The sequence below is a fragment of the Lepisosteus platostomus genome, chromosome 9, assembly GCF_059453375.1.
Source record: "Lepisosteus platostomus isolate fLepPlt1 chromosome 9, fLepPlt1.hap1, whole genome shotgun sequence".
NCBI classification, from domain to species: Eukaryota; Metazoa; Chordata; class Actinopteri; order Semionotiformes; family Lepisosteidae; genus Lepisosteus; species Lepisosteus platostomus.
The window spans coordinates 23,939,639-23,962,587 of record NC_142619.1 but is presented as its reverse complement, the minus strand read 5'-3'; the positions used below and the strand labels follow the sequence as shown (position 1 = coordinate 23,962,587).

The following is a 22,949-nucleotide window of genomic DNA, read 5'->3' as shown; positions in this document are numbered from 1 at the left end:
TCCCATCAAGCTCAGCATATATAAAGCCAAACTTCCACTGAACTGGTGCTGTGTCATTGAGGTACCTCCAGACCTGGATAATACTCTGAGCATTACTAAACAAAGTCTCAAAAGGACTGTCAGTTTGAATCCTTCCCGAGAATTTGTCTGTCTGTCTGTCTTGAACTCACTCTGCCTGCCTGCACTTGCCAGCCAAGCACCGGACCAGTGGCCAGGATCCAAAGCCATCCTGCCTGGATGAGCCTAGAGACAGTAACTACTATCATGGATCAATCCCATCTGCTACTGCTGTCTGTCCTGCCTCAGCAATCTCCGTCAGTCTCGGCTTTCCATCCTGCTTCAGCCATGTCTGTCAGCTCTCGTCTGTCGCTGGGCCTTCACTGGGCTCTGGCTAATGGCTTCTTTAGCCAGTCAGCAAGACACAGTTTTCTCCATTGTTGCCTTCAGTGTTTCAAACATTTTTTTCCCCATTTAAAAATAAGAGACATCGCCATCAAAACATTCCATCTGCCACACTGAAGCAGGAATTACGTCGTCCTTGCCTAAAATAATAATTTCTCTCTGCAAAGGTTTATAGAGCCCTTTCTATAAAATACACATTGACTTCTCACACACTGTGAGATACGTATATTAGTAGTATAATCAGATGATTAGCAAATAGGCAGAATTTAAATTTGTAGAATGCTGTTCTCTGCATGCCATAACTGTTAGGCTGCTCTAATTCCATCTTAACGATGTTTTACTAAAGAGTCGCTGATGCCACAGAATGCTAACAGCACAGTGTTAGAAGTGCTGAATTGACTAATTCATAGGATTTGTGTACTACAGTAATAACATACAAATTCAACACATTAGTGCCATGATGTACAGTATCAATACAACTAAATAGCTGAGGGTGTAGGTATTTTGCTACATGTTAATATCACAGTTACATCTAGTATGTCATGCTCTTCATAACTTGCATGTTTGGACTGTACTTCCTTGAGCTTATATCTATCCCCTACTTAAAGAGAACTATTCACTATTAAGTGAGTAGCATTTTCCAGGCCAAAGTTCTACAGTTCATGGACAATTTTGTATGACTACGGATTCTGCAATGGGCATGATGCATTAGAATGTCTGTCTACATTGAAAGGTGTAGATTTTACAATAACAGTATGACACTATGGAAATAGCTTGGAGCATAACATTTTCATACATTTGACAATATTTTCTGTGCATCGTAGACTGGTATTTGTAGATCTATATTTTTGGAACTTTTTTTGTAGTTTCCATCTTTAACATACAGTATATATACTACAGTTCTAGTTATAAACTCTACTGAATTTTGTTAAATATAGAAATAGCTGAAAACGTATCAAATATGATTGTTCATTATTGTTCGGCAGCTAGTGATTGTTTTTAGCTTTATCCCACAAGCAAACCCCAATAAAGAAGGAATCACAAAGTTGGGAAAATTTTGTGCAACTTACAAAATGCCCGTTCTTGCTTGCCAAATGAAGAGCTGCATTTCCATTGGAAGGGTCTTGGGAGTTAATGACTTCAGGATAAGTTTTCCTAAGGAACAGGATCACATTTCTCACTGCATCGTAGTCTTTGGATTTCAGAAATTTGAACAGGACCAGTCGCCAATGGTTTACACCTCTAGGAAACACTTGGTAGAGAAGGCTGCAATCAAAAATGTCTTATTACTCAACCTGATTAGGAGTGATCGTCTCACTAAAATAAGTAACATGACAATAAACTGTAGGAGAGGAGAAAATATAACAAAGATTAAAAAAAAATATTTAAAGCACAATACAAAGTTAATCTTATTTGAAAATCTATAAAGGGGGAAAAGTGCACAAATATGAACAGCAATGGGTGCATTTCTGCACTCCTGAGGCACTTGGTGTAACACGGACAGCATTTTATACAAATGTAAAAAATAACAGGTCCAATCTGATATTCCTGGATTACAGTAGCTTTTCATTAAAGCCATTTTAGCATTACAACTTTTCTCAGGGATCAAGTTTGACAAGTTTGACAGCATTTTAATAGAGGAAGTCAAATAATTATTCTACATTACAAAACCTTCATTTATGATACAGTATGTAGGTAATTGTCACGTTGCGCTGTGATCAAAGGTGACATAAAGTGGCATTCTGTATCTTTATAAACACCAAAAATGAAGAATTGTAAAAGTAAATGGCTGGAATATGTGCATATTATTCTGAACACTGTCACAGACATGTACACTCCCACACTCAGACACCCACTCTCCAGCACCCACACAATTGCAAACACTGCCAGCTTGTTACCAGGGAAATTTTTAAACTTTTTTTTAAATAACGGAATTTGACTGACATGCTAAATACTTACACTGTGTTTCTTTTCAAGATTTTGTTCTTGGAATGTATTTCAAGAAATATCTGGTGAAACATGAAATACAGAATTCAGACTTGAAATGTTAAAATATCATATACTAATGAATATTTATTCAATATTTATTTAATGGTACATACCTTATAGAGGTGACTGGGCTTGGAACTGGTATAAATTCCATTACTTTGACAAAGATTTATCTCCTTTCCTTAAAAAACAATTATGGATTTTTAAAAGTTATACAGTATTTATAAATTAACCAATCCATTTTCTTCTGGAAATGTAAAATTTCAGTCATTACAATTATACTGCTACAAACTGTGACTGAAACAAAGAATGACAAAATAAATAAAAGAATGCCAAAACATTAAATCTCCTTGTTATAACACAAATGCTTAAAAATGAATAGGAATTTATCTTCCTGTTCTAAAAATGCATCACTAAACTAGTAGAGAATGTTTCTGTTTTGTACTATATTGTGGAATTTTATTGTGAGAACTCCACAATAAAGGAAATAAAACTAAAACAAATAAGACAGGGAGCTCATTTTATTACAAAGGTTCAAATGACGTTATCAGAAGTAATCTCCAAAACCAATAAGAACAAGGTCCTCTCCCTCAACATGCGGAAGATGAGGGGGGTGATGCTGTTCTTTCTGTCTGTCTCTCTTTGGTTTCCCTGTCTTCCTTTTCTTTTTTCCTCACTGTCACTCTTTGGTTTCTCTCTCTTCATTCTATTCCTCCCTCTCTTCCTGTCCTCAGTGTTTTTATGGGTTTTTTTCTGTGCTGAAATTTCTAATGATATATATAAATGAAACCAATTGTCTGAATAAGGCCTTGAGTACTGCAATAATATGAGATTGGCAAACATAGATTTTATTTTCCCCTCATTCCCTGACAATACTCTCCAAATGATGATATTGATGGTAAAGTGTAATAAAACAATTGTGTATCCTGTTTTTAAGGTTTCCTGGTGAAATGGAACACATGGAATTATAATTCCGGTTTTCAGCAGCAATAGAAATTCCAATCCTTGAATGGAATGGTCAGTTAATCCATAGTCAATTGGTCATCAAACCCATTGTGAATCCTCTAAAATAACTTGGTATTTAAATTTATTTCACAATACCAGCAGACAGCCATATGTCTTGTGAATCAACGCTACAAGAAATAAATATTGGACTCTGGATTCTGACATTTTTGTTGTTGGGGTAATATATTCAATAGTAAACGTACTTAATATGAGTTTATTGAGTAATAAAAACACACACAAAAAGTTCCCTACCATTTTATCCAATAAAAGCATGCATCAAATCAACATTATACATTTTAGTTTTTTGTGCTGTTATTGATCATAGCATAAATCAGATTTGTTAACAAACTGAAATACATGAGACAGCAAAAATGGCATTTACAAAAACTTCAAAGATACTGTTAAACAAATGATTTTCCCCTTATAAGAGGACTTGTGCTTTTCACAAGCCTAGAAGATAATTTATCTAATAATTTATTCCGCAGGCCTTGTAAAAGATAGTGAGAGTAATCTATGTCCAGTTTTACCATACACGCCTGGCTTCAGAATCTATGCCTCAAACAATCAAAACTCAAAAATGAAAAGGTTACCATGTCGTTGGGATCTTGAGGTATCGACAATGAATTCCCCTGTCTCCTTATTCTGAAGTATGGCTCTCCGATTCCTGGGAACAGTATCATTTTCTCGTGCCAGATGAAAGGCAGTCCCTGCAGTTAGACTCAGATTAATTGCAAGAGTCTGGCAAACATTGGCAAGAGTTGCGTTCCTAGAGTGGTGTGGAAAAAAAACAATCACTATTTTAAACAATTACAAGTTTAATGGGAAATAAATAATTTAAATTATTAATTAATTAATTAATTAATTAATTAATTAATAAGAGATCGTGAATGCAACCTTACAAAACAGCAGTGAATGCTTAAACATAATTTTTCTGCTGCATGATCTATAGTACTTGTTATCACATTCTACTTGCAGAACAACCTCTTTACATATACTATAACGTTATCAAAAACATGTCTCAATTTTGAGACTTTAATAAGGACAAAAAGAAAACAAAGGCCAAGTGATATATTCTATATAATAAAATCACAGATGAAGCATAGAAATAAGTAGAGGAGAGCAGGCTGCAGAGTCCAAAAGAGACATGTGATTCGCCTTATCCAAATGTTTCATGAAACTCAGATATAAATTCTGAAATTTTATGAGGGAACGTGAGAGAGACCAACATCTTACACATTATAGAGTAAACAATATAACTAAAACTAAACTCCTTGGGACTAGCAATACTGTTACTGTATGTTATTAAATCAAATGAAACAAAATTACTTATTTGTCGTTTTGCTGTTTATGCGGATCATTTGCATAAATATCTGCAGAATGTACACTTCATTAAAATATTTTGCATATTCTATTTTTTGTTGCATAATTCTGCATTTTCTCTGCTTAAATTGTTTGTCTGACTAATAAATTTGGATATATCTCAAAGCTGATTGCGTGGAAATTTAACAGTGAACTAAATGAGATCTGAGGCCCACTGGTGAAAGATGATGTAATAAAGCCTACAACTGTTTCTTCTCTGTTCCTACAACTCTGTTCATCACTTCATATTTTCAGAAGAAAAACAATGAGATGGCCAAAAAACAAACAAACAAACAAACAAACAAACAAACAAACAAAGGAGTAACAGTTCGAGATTTATAAAAAAAAGACACAGAAAAGGAAACAGTACAAAAGAAAATAAGAAAACCTGAAAAATATTCAAAGAAATCTTCATTTCTGGAAACTATATAACATAGAGAATTGCAACAATGGACAGAATACAGAATACTTCAGATAAAGGACATTGTAGTACCTGAAAGAGTGGAGAGACCAAAGGGAGTTCTAAGTCTATGTAGACTGACAGAAACTGAAAGAGCAGAAGCTTTTGTACATGGAACAAAGAGCACTGAAGAGATCAGCTCAAGAGAGGCAGACAGAGCCAAAGTTTTATTTTGTGTAGAACTGGGAAACGTGGCAACAGTGAGTGTAGTATTATGTCCACAGAATTCCACTTGTTTAAATACAGTAAAGTGTTGTGGGCATGTGAAATGAGCTGCCAGGTCTCAGTGTGAATATTAGTCACTGGGGCACACAGGAATAGCATTCATGCGTTTCTTGGATTATAAAGTGTTCTTATGGCTAAAATAGTGATTTATAGTTCAAACAGGCTCGAGGCACATTGAGACTTAAAGTATCATGATGTTATTTAGAGGTATAAATGCACCTGTGTTTAATTACCAGTCATTAATGGAACCTTGACTAATGCTTCTAGATTGTAATTAAATTCCATAAATTGATGCCATTTGCTACTCACTACAAAACATTATTTCAAAAATTTAAATTTAAATTCTAATTTAATGTGACAATGTTCTTAGAGTTTTCTTCCTTACAGACAAACCAGACCCAGACATTAAAGTGACCTGATATTGCCAACCCAGATTCTAAATTACAGTAATTAGAGCTCAGAAGATTAGATTAATTAGTAGGTAAACATACTCTGCATCACAGAAGAGAAATGCCAGCTACAGTACATCATAGACCTGGAGTTATTTATAGGGGAAAGATTACACTTGTGCAATGTGCAAAGATCGTAGAATAAAACAATAAAACTGTCAGTGTCTTTAGAAATAATGGTTTGACCACCTTCATTTCACATTATAAAATTGTCAACCATAAAACCATAATTCACATTTTCATGAAAAAATGGTAAGGAAGGCTCTGTCCAAGATGAATGATGGCATACATTGAGGAATGTGAGATACAAATCCAGATCTTCGCTAAATTATGAGGACCGTGTCACAATCCTACTGCAGATTAATTTAACTAGGAAAAAAATCCTTATATCACATAAGATATTTCATTAAAAAAGGAAAAAACACCTTATTTAATTTATGTCTTATATACTTTTATGCTGTAAGCATTAATGTTTTCAAGATGTACAAAATGAGCAATGTAATAAAATATTGCTTCCTTTCTTGCTTGAAAGTAAATGCCATAAATTCACCAGGTAGCTCCCATTATATACTTGTATTTATTGTTTCCAAGGGACCTATGCACAGTAATACAATGAAGCATTTCAAGACATCCAGACATGATATGCAATCTGCACTTGTTTTTGCCAATAGCTAATTTCCGTATAGCATTCCTTGTCGGCAGCAACATTTAGCAAGAAACTACAAAAATATGAAGAGAATTTATTATTTTGGCATCTTGTTTTTGTGGTAATAATCAAATACATTCCCTGTAAAAAAACTCCAAGTAATTATGCATAATACACTTCTCTTTAATGGCAGAAGACACACAACATTTTTATTAGGAACTGATCATTTATTATGTATAAAAGTACATTGTGCATACACTTCAAAACTCTGTTCAAATGCCTTTGTGATTTGTCCTCATCATCTAGATGAAATCTGATATACACCTTTAACAACTACCATTAGCACAGGGAATCAAATTCACCTCTTTTCTTATGCACACAAAAAATGCTATCTTCAAAGTAGAGGACTTTATGAACAAATGAGTTTGAAAGTGTTTTGAATGGCTGAATACATTTTAAAATCATTCTAACAGCATGTTTAACTGTATTTGAACCACAGTTTCATACAGGGCATGATTTAATGATGGTTTTCATAGTCAGTTAAACATATCCAGGGAAGAGTTAAAAGTTAAAAGATTAATTAAAAGTTCAATGCAAAGAGCAAAAGCACCAACAATGTTTACATCTTACCTTGGGACTGTCACAGTTTCAAAATGTGTTCTCATATTGTTTCGGATGCACTTCCACATCTTTTTCTGAACCTTTTCAGCATGCGCTGCCCACATCTGACATTCTTCCACATCATAAAAGTTATGGAGTCTCTCATTTTCTAATAACAATAATGCACGTATCAAGAAATAACAATTCCCATATTGACAGCTGCTTTATAGTACACTCTGGACATTCTGAAATTCTGGATAAGTACTCACATTTGACCTCCAATATATTTTGAAAAAATGTAATTAATTTAGTACATTTTTAGAGTATGCTTCACCAATGCAGTTTGTTTTGTCTTTTAAATTGTATATTTACAGAAGAATTTTACAACTATAGGTCATACTGATGATTTACAGATAGTGATCCCAAACAGTTTTAGCTTTCACTGTTTGATCTTGAATCTGTGCTCATATCCATCCATCTTCTAAAAGCTTAGTCTAATTCCGTGTGGTGCAAAGCAGTACATCCTGGTCCTACTTTTTGCACCCATACATCCTGGATGGGTCGACACTTTTAAGTCCCTTTAAATACCTTTCAATGTACACTGCCTCCATCTAAATTGTGGGAAAGGAGTGTTGCATTGCTTCTTTTAAATCTGTCTTTTGAAAAAAAATCCTTAAAAGATGTATTTTATAGCAAGATTTTAGTCTTAATGGAATGTGATGAAATATCCTGGGTTTGTCATTTTCATCAGTTAAAATATGGCTTAAATGGCTCTTTATTTCACCTGTGATAATACAATACCTGCCAAAAGTGCTGTGAAGTTTAAACAGATTTTCACAATTTAAAATTTCTGAATGTAAAAATTTCTCATGAATGAAATGACTTGTAAATTGAATTCCTTAGTGTTTCACTTTTAATAAAGTCAATTAACTTATATAGGTGTCTCTTGTTGGTCACATTTTTGTTGATGTTTAATTAGATCATAAAAGTACTGTGAACATTTTACCCAATTTTACCTCAGTATCTGGGGTCTGTAAATGAAAGTCAAACATTCAACGAAAAACGAAAAGCAATTTCAAATTCAAAAGATAATAAAAACTGAATCAGAATCATAGAAATTGTGAAATATGGAAAATATAGGAGATAAACTAGACAGGTATAATTGTCAGCCAGCTGAGTTTGGGTCTGCCATGAAAACATCTGCATTTGATAATAGTTGTTTTAGCATTTTCCTTTACGACTGTCATATTTTTTTCTGTCACCTACAATTTCCAGAATGTTGGGGTGAAGACATCAAAATTCACAGTTCACACTGAAGATTGAGACTCTGAAATTATAAAGTCTACACCAAAATAAATTAATCCTTTAACTGCACCATGAACAGAAATGCCAGATCACAATTCGATTGGAAGTACAAAGATGAGCAAGAAGAACTTTGGAACAAGAGTTTATGGACAGCTGATCCCTTAACAATCCTTTACTGGTGAAGGAAAGGTTAAACTGTGGAGAAAAAGGAATCCAACATGTTGCAAGGAACACCACTTCATGGTGGAGGTAATTTTATGGACTAGAAATGCATGGCTACCGCAGAAACTGGTTCCTAATTTATTATTGAAAATGTAACTAAGAATGCCATTTATAGAGGTTAACAGAAACATTTTGTTTGCTTAAGTATGTATACCATATATTTACAGTATAATTTACATGGGTATCAAATACACAAACTGTACCCAAACCATAAGTAAAATATAGACAGGAAAAAAAGTTCAGTCCCTAAAATGTTATTTTAGTCACAAGCTGACTAAACAAGTTAAACACTATAAGGTATAAGGAAAGGATTCAGAACTCAAGTTGTACATCAACTGAATTAATTCTGTGTCCTTCAAACCTATGGAGAGGATAGCTTGGCATCCTTTCCAAGGCACTAAACACTAACTTTAATTAGAATATATGGAATACTGTGTCACAGATAAATAATGACACGTGGCATGAGTATGAAATACCTCACAGGCAAAGCACTGACCACAGAGATGCATCAGAAAAACAATAAAATAGGTCAGGACTGTCAAGCAAAATCTGTCGCACTCCAGTGCATCAAGTGCAACACTGCAGTTTTTCATTTCAGCATCTCAAGGCTTATTTTCTGTACTTAGCCAAGATGGTGATACACAACTTGTAAAGCAATGTAAATGTAGAAATATAGAAATTATCAGCTTCGGGTAATGGTAGAAAAGCTAATAAGATGTTATTAATTTGTTCATTTGGGAAGTACATCCTCTTTTAGTTTCTCAGCAGTTGTAAACTGCTGTGCTTTGGGGTTTAATCTGGTGCTTAAAAGAAAAGGTATTGCATAGTGTATACTGTATGTATAATACATCAATGCATTCAAGACAATGGAATCTGTAGTTTTTTGGAGCAACCAGGAAAAATAATTCACAATGAATTTAATTTAAATGTGATTGGTCCTTTAATGTCAAAAAACATATTATAAAGAAGACAATAATCCTACCTTTTTGCAATTCTAATAGCTTCAGCTGTAATTCACTTTTCTGCTGAAATTGGCCCAGCTCCAATATCTCTGGTGGAAAGGTTTGCAAATTGGAATTTATCACAGCTATCTGGGACTTTAGGTTTTTCTACAAAGAAAAAAAACAAACTGGATGTTTTCTCCTGCTACACAACCAGAAGACACAAGCTGCAACTATGGAGAAGTGTTTTTAAAATGGGGAACGCGGTGCACTTTTTTACACACAGGATCGTTTCAGCCTGTAATGTTGTTGACGCAAATGCGGCAATACTGGGATATTTCTAGGTTTAACCAGTGGAGTTCTTCTGAATAAATAGTTATACGTGTAACTGAGAAGTGGGGGTACTTCATTATGAATTAGGCTTGTAAGAGTTTGGAACAAGCTTCCCAGCCAAGTTTCTGAAGCTCATATCCAGGTTTATTTCAAGAAACAGCTTCATGTCATCCTTGAATCAATTAGCTACTCCTAACTGCCAAATGGGTTTGATGGGCCAAATGGCATCGCAGTATTTCATGTTTTCATTTTCAGAGTGTTGGTGTTGGGTTTCCAGCTTATAAACAAATGTCTAAAAAAAGCAAGGTCCAAAGTATTTTCAAGAACAGAAAAATTCCAAGCCTACTGTAGTTAACTTTTGTGAAAACTAACCAATTTAAGCTGTGTTCCTGAACTGTTGATTGATGCTTAATCACTTACCCAGAACTTAATTAACCAAGGTAAACGAAACTATTCCTTTCTTATTCCTTGATCAATGTGTCTCACACCCAACACAACTAAGTAAACACCATACAGTAGTACGATTCTTGTTCTGAAGCTCAGTGAACTTCATATGTTTGCCCTAACCAGGTGTTAACTATTGTATTTAGATTTTTAAAGACACTTCAATAGGCACTTCCAAAGCACCATAACATTATATAAGGAGTGTAGCTGTGTTCTTCCCCTATTGGCCTTAGATTGTGAAGAGCACAGTGCTACACCCTAGACCGCACCTAACTCCTGCTGAGCCATAAAAGTGGTTCTTCTGCCACAGCAGAATTCTACACTGTCTGGGTATCAAGAGGCCGATGTCATTTCTATAAAATGCTCATTTGTATAAACCCCTGTTACATATTGTCACACAAACACCTCCTGTGTGGGGAGCGTTGGCTGTAGGATGTGTTGTTCACAGAGAGAAAAATAAACACAATGGCAAGTCAGCCATGAAACAAACCAAAAGGCCAGTTTTATTGAAGTGTATGCAGCTGGTCACACAAACACAAACTGTGTCTCTTCACCAGGTATCAAAAAATAAATAAATAAAGGAACAATCTTTATAATTTCCACTCACACCTTGCTCTTATTTCTATACTCCTAACTCACTACAACAAACTCTTGACTCCCAACATACCCTAGTGCTCACAACACCCTTTAAATAGGATTTGGGCTATACCATCAAGGATACAATAGGTGTAAAACATAAAATTCACAAGACTAACAACACATAGTACAGTAGTCCGGACTACTTGGACACACAAATACATGAAACCCTTAACAATACATGGGACAGACATTCATTAGATCTTCTATACCTGGTTGCCATTTTTAGCAATACCATTAGGCTCTGATAACCTCCCCTCTCAGCATTCCAGCAATGATATGTTCTGCTAGCTAAGTTTCAGGCATATTACCAGTCTTCTATCTGTTTGCCACCTTTTGACCTTTCTGACGACCCCTTCAAACAAATAGGCACTGGCTTCTCCGCAGGCTGAGAAACAAACAGGGTAAATTGGTGAGAACTGACACACTCTGGTGTTTTAGAAAAAAATAAGTTCTGTTAACTGCTGCCATCCCTGTCCTAGCATGTTCCATTTGTCACAGTGACTGACAGCTCTGTCACTCATACACAGATGCAGCCATCTTGTGGGCGGAGCGGTGGCTCTGTGGCTAAGGATCTGCACCTGTGACTGGAAGGTTGCCGGTTCAAATCCCGCGGCTGGCAGAGGAATCCTACTCCATTGGGCCCCTGAGCAAGGCCCTTAACCCTAACTGCTCTAGGGGCACCGTACAATGGCTGACCCTGCGCTCTGACCCCAAGCTTCTCTCCCTGTCTGTGTGTCTGTGTCTCCATGGAGAAAAGCTGGGATATGCGAAAAGATGAATTCCTAATGCAAGAAATTGTATAGGGCTAATAAAGAAACAGTATTATTATTATTAGAATGTGTGAGGTGTCTATAGGCTTGCTATAGTAGGCACCACAGTGTACAGAGGCTCCTTGTCCTTTCCCCAAGGGTCAGAAGCAGGACTGCAGTATTCTGTAACACTGCCAGGTGGCATAGTGAGGACCTAAACTTCCCAACCACTGTGCCACTGCACTGGTGTGCTTTCAGTTCAGTTCAGTACTGTATGTGTGCAAAAAAAAAAAAAAAATTTAAAATGTATTATTTAAGAAATATAAAACTAATAATAATAATAATTAATAATAATAATTGCTTACACTTATATAGCGCTTTTCTGGACACTTCACCCAAAGCGCTTTACAGGTAATGGGGACTCCCTTCCACCACCACCAATGTGCAGCATCCACCTGGATGATGCGACGGCAGCCATAGTGCGCCAGAACGCTCACCACACATCAGCTATCAGTGGGGAGGAGAGCAGAGTAATGTAGCCAATTCATAGAGGGGGATTATTAAGAGGGCATGATTAGTAAGGGCCAATTGGAAATTTTGGCCAGGACACCGGGGTTACACCCCTACTAATAAATACCTCTCAAAGAAGCTTAATGAATTTAACACTTTTCAGTGTTTATTTTCACAATAGGAGAATGCTTAAACATACACTGTACACTATATACAGAAGGGAATGCTTTTATGTACAGTGCTTGTGTATGTATATAGTATTTACTATACAATATGTGATCTATTACAATGACTTGCTTTTTAAAGGCATTTGGCAGTGCAGAATCCAACAGAATAGGATGTAGCCTTCATAGGAAGAATTGTTTCTGTTTTGTGGAAACAATATTTTTCAGACATTATTCATTATTTGTTTTGTGTCTAGGTTTCTCCAGCTTTTACCAAAACCTTTGCTCTCTTAACTGGTATTGAGAGAAAAGTGATTGAGAGAAAGTCATAGAGTGTATGTGAATACTTACAACAGCTTGTTGTACTGCTTGGTACTGTTTATATTTGTATCCAGCCATGAAAATGCAGCACATATAGGCACAGACAGCAGCAGAATCAGCCTTGAAAATACGGACAAAAATTAAAACCTTCAAAGCTATAATAAGTCTTTCACTTAGATGCACTTTTACTAAAGCTTTCAAGTGTGTAATAGGTACTTTTGTAGGTTTAAAAAAATCTGAAAGGCCTCAATAGGAAAAGCTTTGACCTGTGTCCAGCATTTTCTCCCTATGCTCATACACCAACATAAAAACCTTGACTCTAAATGCAAGAAACTTAAAGAAGGTTGGAAAGGTGAATGCAGGAAATAAGATGGAACAGAGAAAAATCAATGTATAAGAGAGTGAACAAGACTAATGACTTGGTATAAGCATACAGTATATGCTGCCTGCAAATTTCAGTGACTTATAATGTTTTCCATACTTTTCCTTATTTAAGAAAAAACTCAATTGAGAAAGAAATAGAAACAAAATATACTTTACCTGGGAATATTCAATATTCTGTATAGCATCATTGTGTAAAACAATTCTCTGAACAGCAAAATACAGTATTCAAGTACTGTATAACTGAGGATTGTAGCTAAAAATGCTGCATTACCTGTGACAGCCCCTCTGATGTGAATGAAGCAGACACCTTCAATAGATCCTCCATAGTTTTTAGTGCCAGGTTAACTGTCCACCTTTAAATGCAGAATTTGTTCCAAAAAGACTGATAGTATAAAAAATAAATAATAAATTGATGAAAAGAGCTTTCACAGAAGAAATTCCAGTCTCGTTTTCCTTACCTGTCATTCAGAAGAACTTCAGTCGTGAATGTGCCAGGTAGAAAAGAGTTCACCAGGGAACACATTATGTGGCCATCAATCAGATCCTTCAAACTATTTACTTTTAGTTTTTTTCCAGATTCAGCCATCTATAACAAAAGAACATGCAATGTGAGAAACCGACAGTCAACCACAAGTGAACATACTCAATTCATTATTATAATGTGACAGTCACATGGGAACTGTCCTGGTTCACTGAAGTAAGCATGAGCCAGAGCCCACAGTTTTAGTTTTTTTACTGCCCAATATTACAGCCTTTATTAGCTTCCAAACCAAAATAACCTTTTTGTATTCCCTTTTCTTTTCTCCTTTCTTGTGTCACACTTTTTTTACAAAAAGTCAATGTGAGAATTCTCATATTCCAAAACTATCCAACACAACCAGGTGAACAATTTACTGTACATGCAGGAACTGTAAACAAAGTCCAATTAAGTCTCAAAGACTGCCTTCCAGGTGTAATTACAAGTTGCAAAGGCCACCTGCCACAAATAATGAAATTTAACGCACTGTAAAGCATTGTGGCATCCAAAAAATAATAAGACACAATACAAGAAAAATGCTACAGGTACTCATGTTAATGAAAACTAAACTATACTGTAAGTCTTAACTTACAATAGCTAATTGGCTACAAACAGAATGTTATTTGCAGTTTAAAATAGTAAGCACATGAGTTTGTTGGTTGAATACTCAGAGTCTTTGGAATAATTAAATGCTCAAGTAATGTTATTTTATCAACATTATATGCTCAGTGTTTTTTATTTGCTATGAGTTTAACTGTCAAAATGAGCTGTTTAAGATTTTGTACTGTTATTCAAAACATAATTTAAGCAATGGAAGAACTCTAAAAAATACTGCATAATCAACAGACGCACAAAATCAGCAAGGGAATTTAAGTGGAGAGCAGATTATTTACATCCAACAGAATTTTGAAATCATACCAAAGGTATGATGCCAAGAGTTAGACTACCTACCCACAGGAGTTTTTTATCCAACTGCATTTTACTTTGAGCCAGGACTGAACTACCATGTTTCAATCTTTCATTTGCTGCTTGTACGCAGGCAGATAATTATCAGAATATCGAACAAGGGAGACTTCATCCACAGCTCTATTAATGTTTTCTTTAATTTTATGTTAGTTTGCTGCTTGTATCATGTCAGTAATTAAAAGTTCTAATTTCCAACAGCTCTAAAACACGATTTAACAGGCATAAATAAAGAAACATAATTTTTGCATTTTTTTCTGTCTCAATGAAACAGACAGACTTTATGTGACTTAAGAGGAGTCAATGATAGCTAATTGCATTTTAAGCAGAGGTATTGTAAAATGAACATTAAAAACATAAATCACTAAAAATTGTATTATCTAAGTGTTGGGCCTGTTGTGATAATTTATGGTTAGTATGGACCACTTGAAGTACATTTAAATCCAATCTGGTCAGCAAGAGCAAATCACTTTGTCCCACATGATTTGTACTAATTGTGGGTGGACTGGTCCCTATATTGGTCCCTTCTGGCTTCTCTTGGGCACTGTTCACATCACATTCTGAGGTTTTACATCTAAAGCCTTTGCCTTTCTTGCTCCACAACCCTAAAACATTCCTTTTTGATTCTTGTGATACTTTTTTGGGGAAATACTGTAAAATATTTGGGTGTAAAATCATTTCTTTGTACCAAATTTCCCCGAAGCACAAAATCTAATAATTACTATACCACTTCCGTAATGCTGCTTAGCATCCACGTTGTATATGAAGTTTTAATACTCAGCGAACCTGACTTGTAGACACTGTGCAAGGCTAAACTTTTCACATTTTGAAAGCATATTACAGTAATATAAAGACACTGTATTACCCATTTAGCAATGCATTTTAATACATGGATAAATAATAGTCCTGAAATGTTCATGCTTGTAATTTAAATATTTTCCCTGCAAAAACCCAACATTTTTCTCCCCTTACACTAACTGTAATAGTCTGCTTTTCATTCATCTATCACTAAGATTGTGTGGAGGTTAAGGCCAAGATCTTATATTGCAAACACTTCTCTGTAGAGAACGCCTGATTTATACAGTACAAAACATAAATTTACCCAGGCAGACTGTGCAAATGTAAATATCACAGAGCCAATCTGTGAAACCCTTTAGCTCTAAAATCTCAAATGTATTCACCAAATTAATCTGCAGACAATTTATGCAGTAAAGTACAAGCTGCTGCTAAAATCCAGTAAAAACTGTAGTAATGTTCTGCAACACATGCTTGAAAAAGGATACTGAGGTTTCAAAACTCTTAATTTGTAAGAGCAGATTGTGCTCCAGACTTTTGTGTCAATTTTGTGGTTGGGATGTCAGAACATTTACATATCCATTCTCATGCATGTAATGTGATGCTTAAAAAAAGCAATCCATTGCAATCCTTTTTGCAACATTTTGCAACCATAAAAAAATGGCTACAAAAATGACTAAAGATGACAGAATAAAAATTCCACTGTAGGAACAGTTAAAAATATCCCCGACTTGGCTGTCAGTGACCCCAGCTGCAAGATACTAGGCTTGATACTAGGCAAGATACTAAGCTACAGTAGCCCCAGGCTTCCCCAAATCAACAGCTCTGCAAAGACCTGCTCTTGATTAGTTGCCAGCTGTTGGCTTGGCAGCTGCATGCGATTGTCTTTTACCAATCTATGCTCGGAGCACTTGGGTCCCTGATCAGCAAAGCAGACATTCAAACTCATGAATTGCTCTGAGTGACAACTTATCTAGTCAAGCATCTAGCTAACATGTCATTTTGTAACCTTTTATATTCTACTAGAACAGCACAATTCTGAAAACCTATTCAGTAGATTGGAAGTGAAAATGTTTTATAAGCTACAGTACATGACTGTCTTACCAACTAATCTACAATTCAACAATCTACTGTGTGGAGTTAATGTTACATCAATTCTAAATTGGTATTCTAGTTTAATAACCTTGCATACATACGTAAGTGTATTAGCATGTGTATGTACTGTACGTATTTTAACAGTACTGTAGTATTATGAAAACAATAATACAGCCTATACACTACTGTACAGTATACAAAATCAAATTTAATATAGATTAAATTTAATAATAAAACACAGGGAACACAGCAGATGCATAGCTCTCATCTATAGCCTTCTCTCTGCCTCTGAATGCATAATTCGAAGATTCATTCTTGCCATACTGTACATATGTGCCAAACTGGACACCGTCATCCTACCCCTTAACTTATTCAAAAAGGCTATAGAAATCTCCACAGCCGAAAGGTTCTGTCTCTTTTCTTTTCAGCTCCAAATCAAGTACTTTTCTTGATTTGTGTACTTGTTTCTTTCCCCTTCATACTTGTTTTCAGTTTATGAGCAATACTGAGGGCAACACCATACAATAAGAAAACACCAGCATGCAATGGGATCGCTAAGCATAGCTCAGGTGTGTTGCACGCCAGATTTGAATTTGTGAAACATCACAAATTTGATTTTTAATTTATTTTTTTGTCGCTAACCACATGTACACAAATTTCCATAAAAATATTTCATGTACTGTATATCATTGATAAGCTCTTTATGAATCGCTTGGTCAGACCAAGTGAAGAGCTGATCAGTTCATTTGAAATTTGGAGTGTCCCTGTCAATTAGCCTCTGTATCATTGCAAAAATAATATAATATTAAGCATTATTAACCTATTAAAGAGAAATGCCTGCATCACAGGGAAATGTAACACTTCATACAGGAAGAAATCCTAATGATGAAAACAAGAAAAACTAAGATCTGAATTCACAAATTGAATACAATGAATTCTGATGATGTATGTCCACACAACCAAAGCCATTAAAGATGAAAAAATATATTCAACTTACAGATTAAATGAATTACTACATGTCCTTCAAGACAAAATGTAACATTAAATCAAACACATTAAGGATAACAAGGCATAATTTAAGGAGGACAGAAGAAGATGGCAAATGAACCACAAAGGATTGTGGAAGCATAGAACTAGAAACTTAGCCATACTTTGTTGATAATATATTGCCTTCTTTTAAGAAATAGCTGAATAAGATCCTCAGATCAATTAATTACTAAACACTTCCATCCAGCAAAGATGGGTGACGAATATTTGGAATTATATTGTTTTAACAGGTTTGACCAAAAGAGATAATCTTGGGATTGAAACTGTATTCTTAGATAAAAAAGTAGTGTAAGAGTTCAGTAGGCCTAGAATGGAGTGGTGAATATCCTGCCACCCTCAGTCACTTTATCATTTGGTAGAAGGCAATGAGGTTGGTGATGATTTAAAAAAAACAGGAAGCTAAGGCACAACGTTTGCATCTGCTGTCTGTGAACAGAGGGAAGATCCACTGTGCTGCATGGCAGCACTGGCAGAAGAAACAGAGAAACTCAAGAGAAAGACTTGAGTTTAGAAGCTGGTTAGCAGTTTAGATGCTTGGCTACTTACAGCAAGGGACACTTCAGAAGTCGAGTTAGTAACTCAAGGAAGAGTGTAGCCTTTTTGTTTATGTGTACAGTATGTGGTATGGATTACTTTGATTAAACTGGGTATATCACAGTGAGATATTGTAACTGATCCACCATGAAACACCAAATATTTGGATCAGTTTTTGAAAATGTGCGGCAGTTTTAAAATGCCGTTATGTTGAGGACTCAAAATTCAAGAAAACATTTGACTGCATATGCAATGCAGCTGTTCTAAATGCCTCAGGAAAAAAACATTGGGATATTTATGTTGATATAATTATATGAAATGACATAAGAATGCTGCATTTGAAATAAGGCTACTCAGTGGCAGAGAGAACACAGAATTGAGAGAGGTGTTTTCCTAACGGGAAATCCAGTAGTGTTTAAGCATCTATCTGCTGGTGACCAGTGCCTTCCATTTCAAAAAGTCATTTTGAAGTTAACCAATGAGCAATTTAGACCAGTTTCTATTAATAAATAAATATCCAGAACACTAGAAACAATTTGCCATTTTCTACTGGAACCAGCTGCAATTTCCACTGGAGTTGCCAAGGAGGGTTTCCCACAAACTGTTAACAGTGACATTGGAAGAAATTTCAAAACACCTGGTTTGGAACATACTGGGCTATAGATTAATGGAAATTATTTAAAAGATTTATGATTTTCTGCAGGAGTGAAATGAATGAAAATAACCAAATTTGCATTCCAGAAAAGAAAAGTACTTTTGTACCTCAAAAGGAAAACCCTCAGTCGATATGCAATCATATGTATGCACCAACAATTCTCAAAATTCTGAAGTAGATGAAGATGCTTACAGTATTTACACCTTTCTTTCATCACAAAAGCTATTCATTTTGAAACAGACTATTCATTCTAACAGCTGTTTTCCATTGACCTTTATCATGTCTCAAGAACCCAGTCAAGCACATCCTGTTCTCAAGCCCTCTGTTCATTCCCTCTTTTGTTCCTTCCTACTGTATCTTCTGTTTACCTCATTCTCCCAATTAGTAACGGACTTTTTCAGTCATTGTCAGTGCACTTAACTTTTGTGAGTCAAGGCGTAGTGTTCAGACTGCTTGGTCCACTGTATTCAAAACAAAGTAATAATAAAATGGGTGGCATATTGGCCACTGCAGAGCTGGATCCCTGGAAATCGAACCATCCTGTTAGATGCATGAAGGTTACAGTATATGTTCTTCCCATGTTCAAATGAGTTTTTGACGGGAGCTCCTGTTTCCTCTCACAGGCCAAATACACACTTTAGGTTAATTGGCTTCTGGGAAATGTAGTCCTTGTGTGACTGTGCAAGTTTGTGTCTTTATGTGGCCTGCAATGGATGCACATCCTATAAATCCATCCTAACTTGCGCCTGTTGCTTGCCAGGACAGACTCTAGCTGCCCCACAACCCAGTATTGGATAAAACTGGTTATGGCAAAATGTGATGAATTCAGCATTGTACTTTTTGTAAAAGTTTGGTAGTTTCACTGAGTGGTATCACATGTACCTGAAGTGATGTGGAAAACAAAATAGACACCATTCAGTTAATTAATTTCTTACTTCTCCACATGAGGTACTCTGTAGTGTAGCTGCTGGTACAGTATAGTATGGATTTTATCCAGGTTGATGCTGCACTTCAGTGGTAGATTATGTAGATTCCCAATATTGTGATTCACATTTGGATCCTTTGACATGAAAAAATCATACAAATTCAAGATTATCGAAATTAAAACAATCACATAATTTCAACAACTGATTAATTTTGTTTTGCTCAGATCTGAATATGCTGGTTCATATTTTATATTGAAGACAATATTTTACAGCTCTACTGTAAGTAATAGTAAATGAGAATTGTATAACTAGGTTATTTATAGATTCCCAGCATTCAAGGGTAGACAAACCATACTTATCTATGTCCAAAACCTCCTTCTATATAACCCACTCATCACCACCACTAAGTCGGGTTCGGCCATAGTTTGCATGATCCTTAAGGAGTACCTTACTTTCTGTGGCATATTATATTTCTAAATATCTAGGAGGTTTAAACATCCTTTGTTCCTATCCAATGGTAACTTCACCTTTTTAATTTTACGAGATTTCCTCAATACTCTGAGACCTTCTTTCAAAAATTTACTGAATAACAAACTTTCCCAAATAAAAAGTAGTGGAATGGCTCCAATAAGTAAAATCCTTGGATCTTTTCTTTTCTGAAATTTACTGGACATGTTTGTCAGAAGAAATTCCCTCTATCTGTGGTCTAAATAGGCTTATTTTAACAACCAGTTAGGATGCCATATTCGTATATGGTTTCAGTTGGATCTTATTAAGAATACTAATGCATGCTTGGGAAAAATACTGAGACTAGCTGGGATAGTGAGTTTCCCTATAAAGGTCCCTCCTGCAATCAGGAGTTCAACACTTGACCAGTTGAGCAAATCCTGACTTTTGCTGTTTATAAAATAATGCTATAATATATACTTTGAGCCTAGTCAATACTTCTCTAATGCTCTAAAAGTCATATGCAGATACAATTTGGTTAATTGATTTTTATGTAGAGAAACTGCAGGCATGGGAAACAGGAACCCCTGAGAATTACCTATGATTTGCATTAATTTTCTCGTATTACGTGCTTTTTGCCCATGTTTTGGTAAATCTAGTTTAATCTCTGCATATTAAATTTAATAGCAATGAGCCCAACCTTTTTATTAATATCTTACTACTATATGTATATAAATAAACGTAATAATGGAATAGACTTTTAACTTTCATCCAAAGAGCTTTTATTTAGTATTAATAAAATAATTATTGAAGAATGCATTCCCCTTTCTTTCGTGCCTATATATATTTTATATACCAATAATTTGTGAAACACTTTATGATCCATCTTCTTCAGGTGTCTTGGCAATGTATGGATTGCCTTAACCACCTCTATATAAAATATTTTATATTCAAGTGTTTGTCATTTTCTCATAATTTAGAAAGGTTTCTTTGTGAATAAAATAAATTATCCACATCAGTCATAGAGAGTTATTTCACGTTTATAAACAGCACCCCAACCTCACAATTTGAATTAAAATTATTTAGATGTTTCATTAAAATTGTAGGAATTTTTAAAGCCTTTTCTCATTGGATAATACATCTGGGTGTTAGTAAGCGTGTGTATTTTTACTTTCTTTGAGCAATTTCAATAGGATACAAACCACAATTTACAAATGACTTTATATGCATCCCTTAACAGTAAATAAGCAAACCAACACCATATCTACTCTCTATATAATTTTTTTTTCTGTTGCAGCATGTTCTGCAAACACTAGATTTAATTACATTTTTTATTAGAGTTATTTACTTCCCAGCTGGAATGTTTAATGTTCCAGATACAGTGAGAGAAATAAACTGCAACTGGAGAGTGATATGAATAAATCAGATTCTCATCTCTTCCTCTATAGAACATTATGTGTAACCAAGAGTTACCAATAAAACTTAAAATCATGTTATTTATAATTGATCTTCAAACATCATATATTTTAGGTTCTTACATAAAATACCTGTTAGATCCTTTGAAAGTTTTATATTTGAGGGACAAGCCCTATTTGAGCAAAGACTGAACAGCATCACAATCTCTTAAAAGCTCTTAGTTGCATTTCCAGAGTAGCTTGGAAAGAGATTGGCTGTGTATTGTGAAGGGAGAGAAATGATACAGGCAGACAGGAAAAAGACAGTGATTGGAGAACTAAGAAAGCTGGGCGAAGGCTGTCTGAAAAAGAGCTAAAGTCCAGCGGAGAAAAAAGCTCCCTGGTAAGCAACAGCGGAAAAAACTGGAACAGAAGCACTTCAGGAAAAAAATAGGAAAAACCAGCCAGAGATAAATAAAGGAAGCACTTCAGAAAGCTAGTGTTAGTAGCAGGGATGAAGGCAGTGTCAGTACTCTAACACAGTAGAAGAAACAGGCATCTACTGTAGGTATCAATTAGAGAAAGTGGATTAGTCGCTTCAGTATCTCAATGTCAGAGCACTGATCAGTGGAGAAAGGTGTCTTAATAGCCAGGCTAATGAGCTGATTAAGAACTTATTTGACTGCCTGATTGAAAGGGTGTTGGTCGTATTGACAGGCATCCCGACTTTGTGCACATGGATTCAAAGGAAGGCTAGTGTGAAGTATCAGCCATATGATCCCGCAGCCGGCAGAGGAATCCTACTCAGTTGGGCTCCTGGAGAACAAGCTGGGGTATGCGAAAAGATAATTCCTAATGCAAGAAATTGTAAAGGGTTAATAAAGTAATGTTATATATATGATACAACATTCATGTTAATTTTACAGGTCAGGTAAATTCAGGATGTAACAGCTCTATTTTTAACTACTAATGAATGATATAAGCAGTTGTACAATTAAAAAAACAAGAACAACAGCAACAGAAAAAAAAACTAGACACAGTGTTTGCTATACAGAAGCTCCTTATCATAGTGTTTTTATTTTTATATTAATAGATATTAAAATAAATGGAGAGTACTTGTGAGCAGTGCAGTACTTGTTCTTCTGTATACCCTTCGGTAATGAGATACAGCCAATTAAAAACAAACTCTTTTTACTGTTTTCTAGGTTATGCAAAATTTTGGTCTTCTGCCATTCCAGCTATTATGAAAGGCAATACAAGTATTCTATATAATATTGCCCAGAAGACCATGGAAGGGAATTCGGTTATGGCCAGTTTAAGAAGCAGGTAAAGTACTGTATACTGTAAATGCTTAATCCAGCCACCTGTAATCAGAAAGCTGGTTATGTTCGATAATGGATGAGAAAATAAATAATATACAGTGCCTTGC

General features: G+C 35.3%; 1 protein-coding gene across 1 annotated transcript in view; it reads right to left on the bottom strand.

Annotated features, from left to right (window-relative positions):
* The window catches only part of LOC148654656 (uncharacterized), a 113,043-nt gene that overhangs the window by 72,017 nt on the left and 18,077 nt on the right, over positions 1 to 22,949 (bottom strand). The window contains exons 7-15 of the mRNA XM_088647225.1: positions 13,606 to 13,733; positions 13,419 to 13,500; positions 12,794 to 12,883; positions 9,645 to 9,771; positions 7,166 to 7,304; positions 3,987 to 4,162; positions 2,505 to 2,572; positions 2,362 to 2,411; positions 1,473 to 1,668 (exon numbers count right to left, since the gene is read on the bottom strand). Coding sequence (XP_088503351.1) covers positions 1,473 to 1,668; positions 2,362 to 2,411; positions 2,505 to 2,572; positions 3,987 to 4,162; positions 7,166 to 7,304; positions 9,645 to 9,771; positions 12,794 to 12,883; positions 13,419 to 13,500; positions 13,606 to 13,733 — 1,056 coding nt within the window. The remainder of the gene's footprint in view (positions 1 to 1,472; positions 1,669 to 2,361; positions 2,412 to 2,504; positions 2,573 to 3,986; positions 4,163 to 7,165; positions 7,305 to 9,644; positions 9,772 to 12,793; positions 12,884 to 13,418; positions 13,501 to 13,605; positions 13,734 to 22,949) is intronic.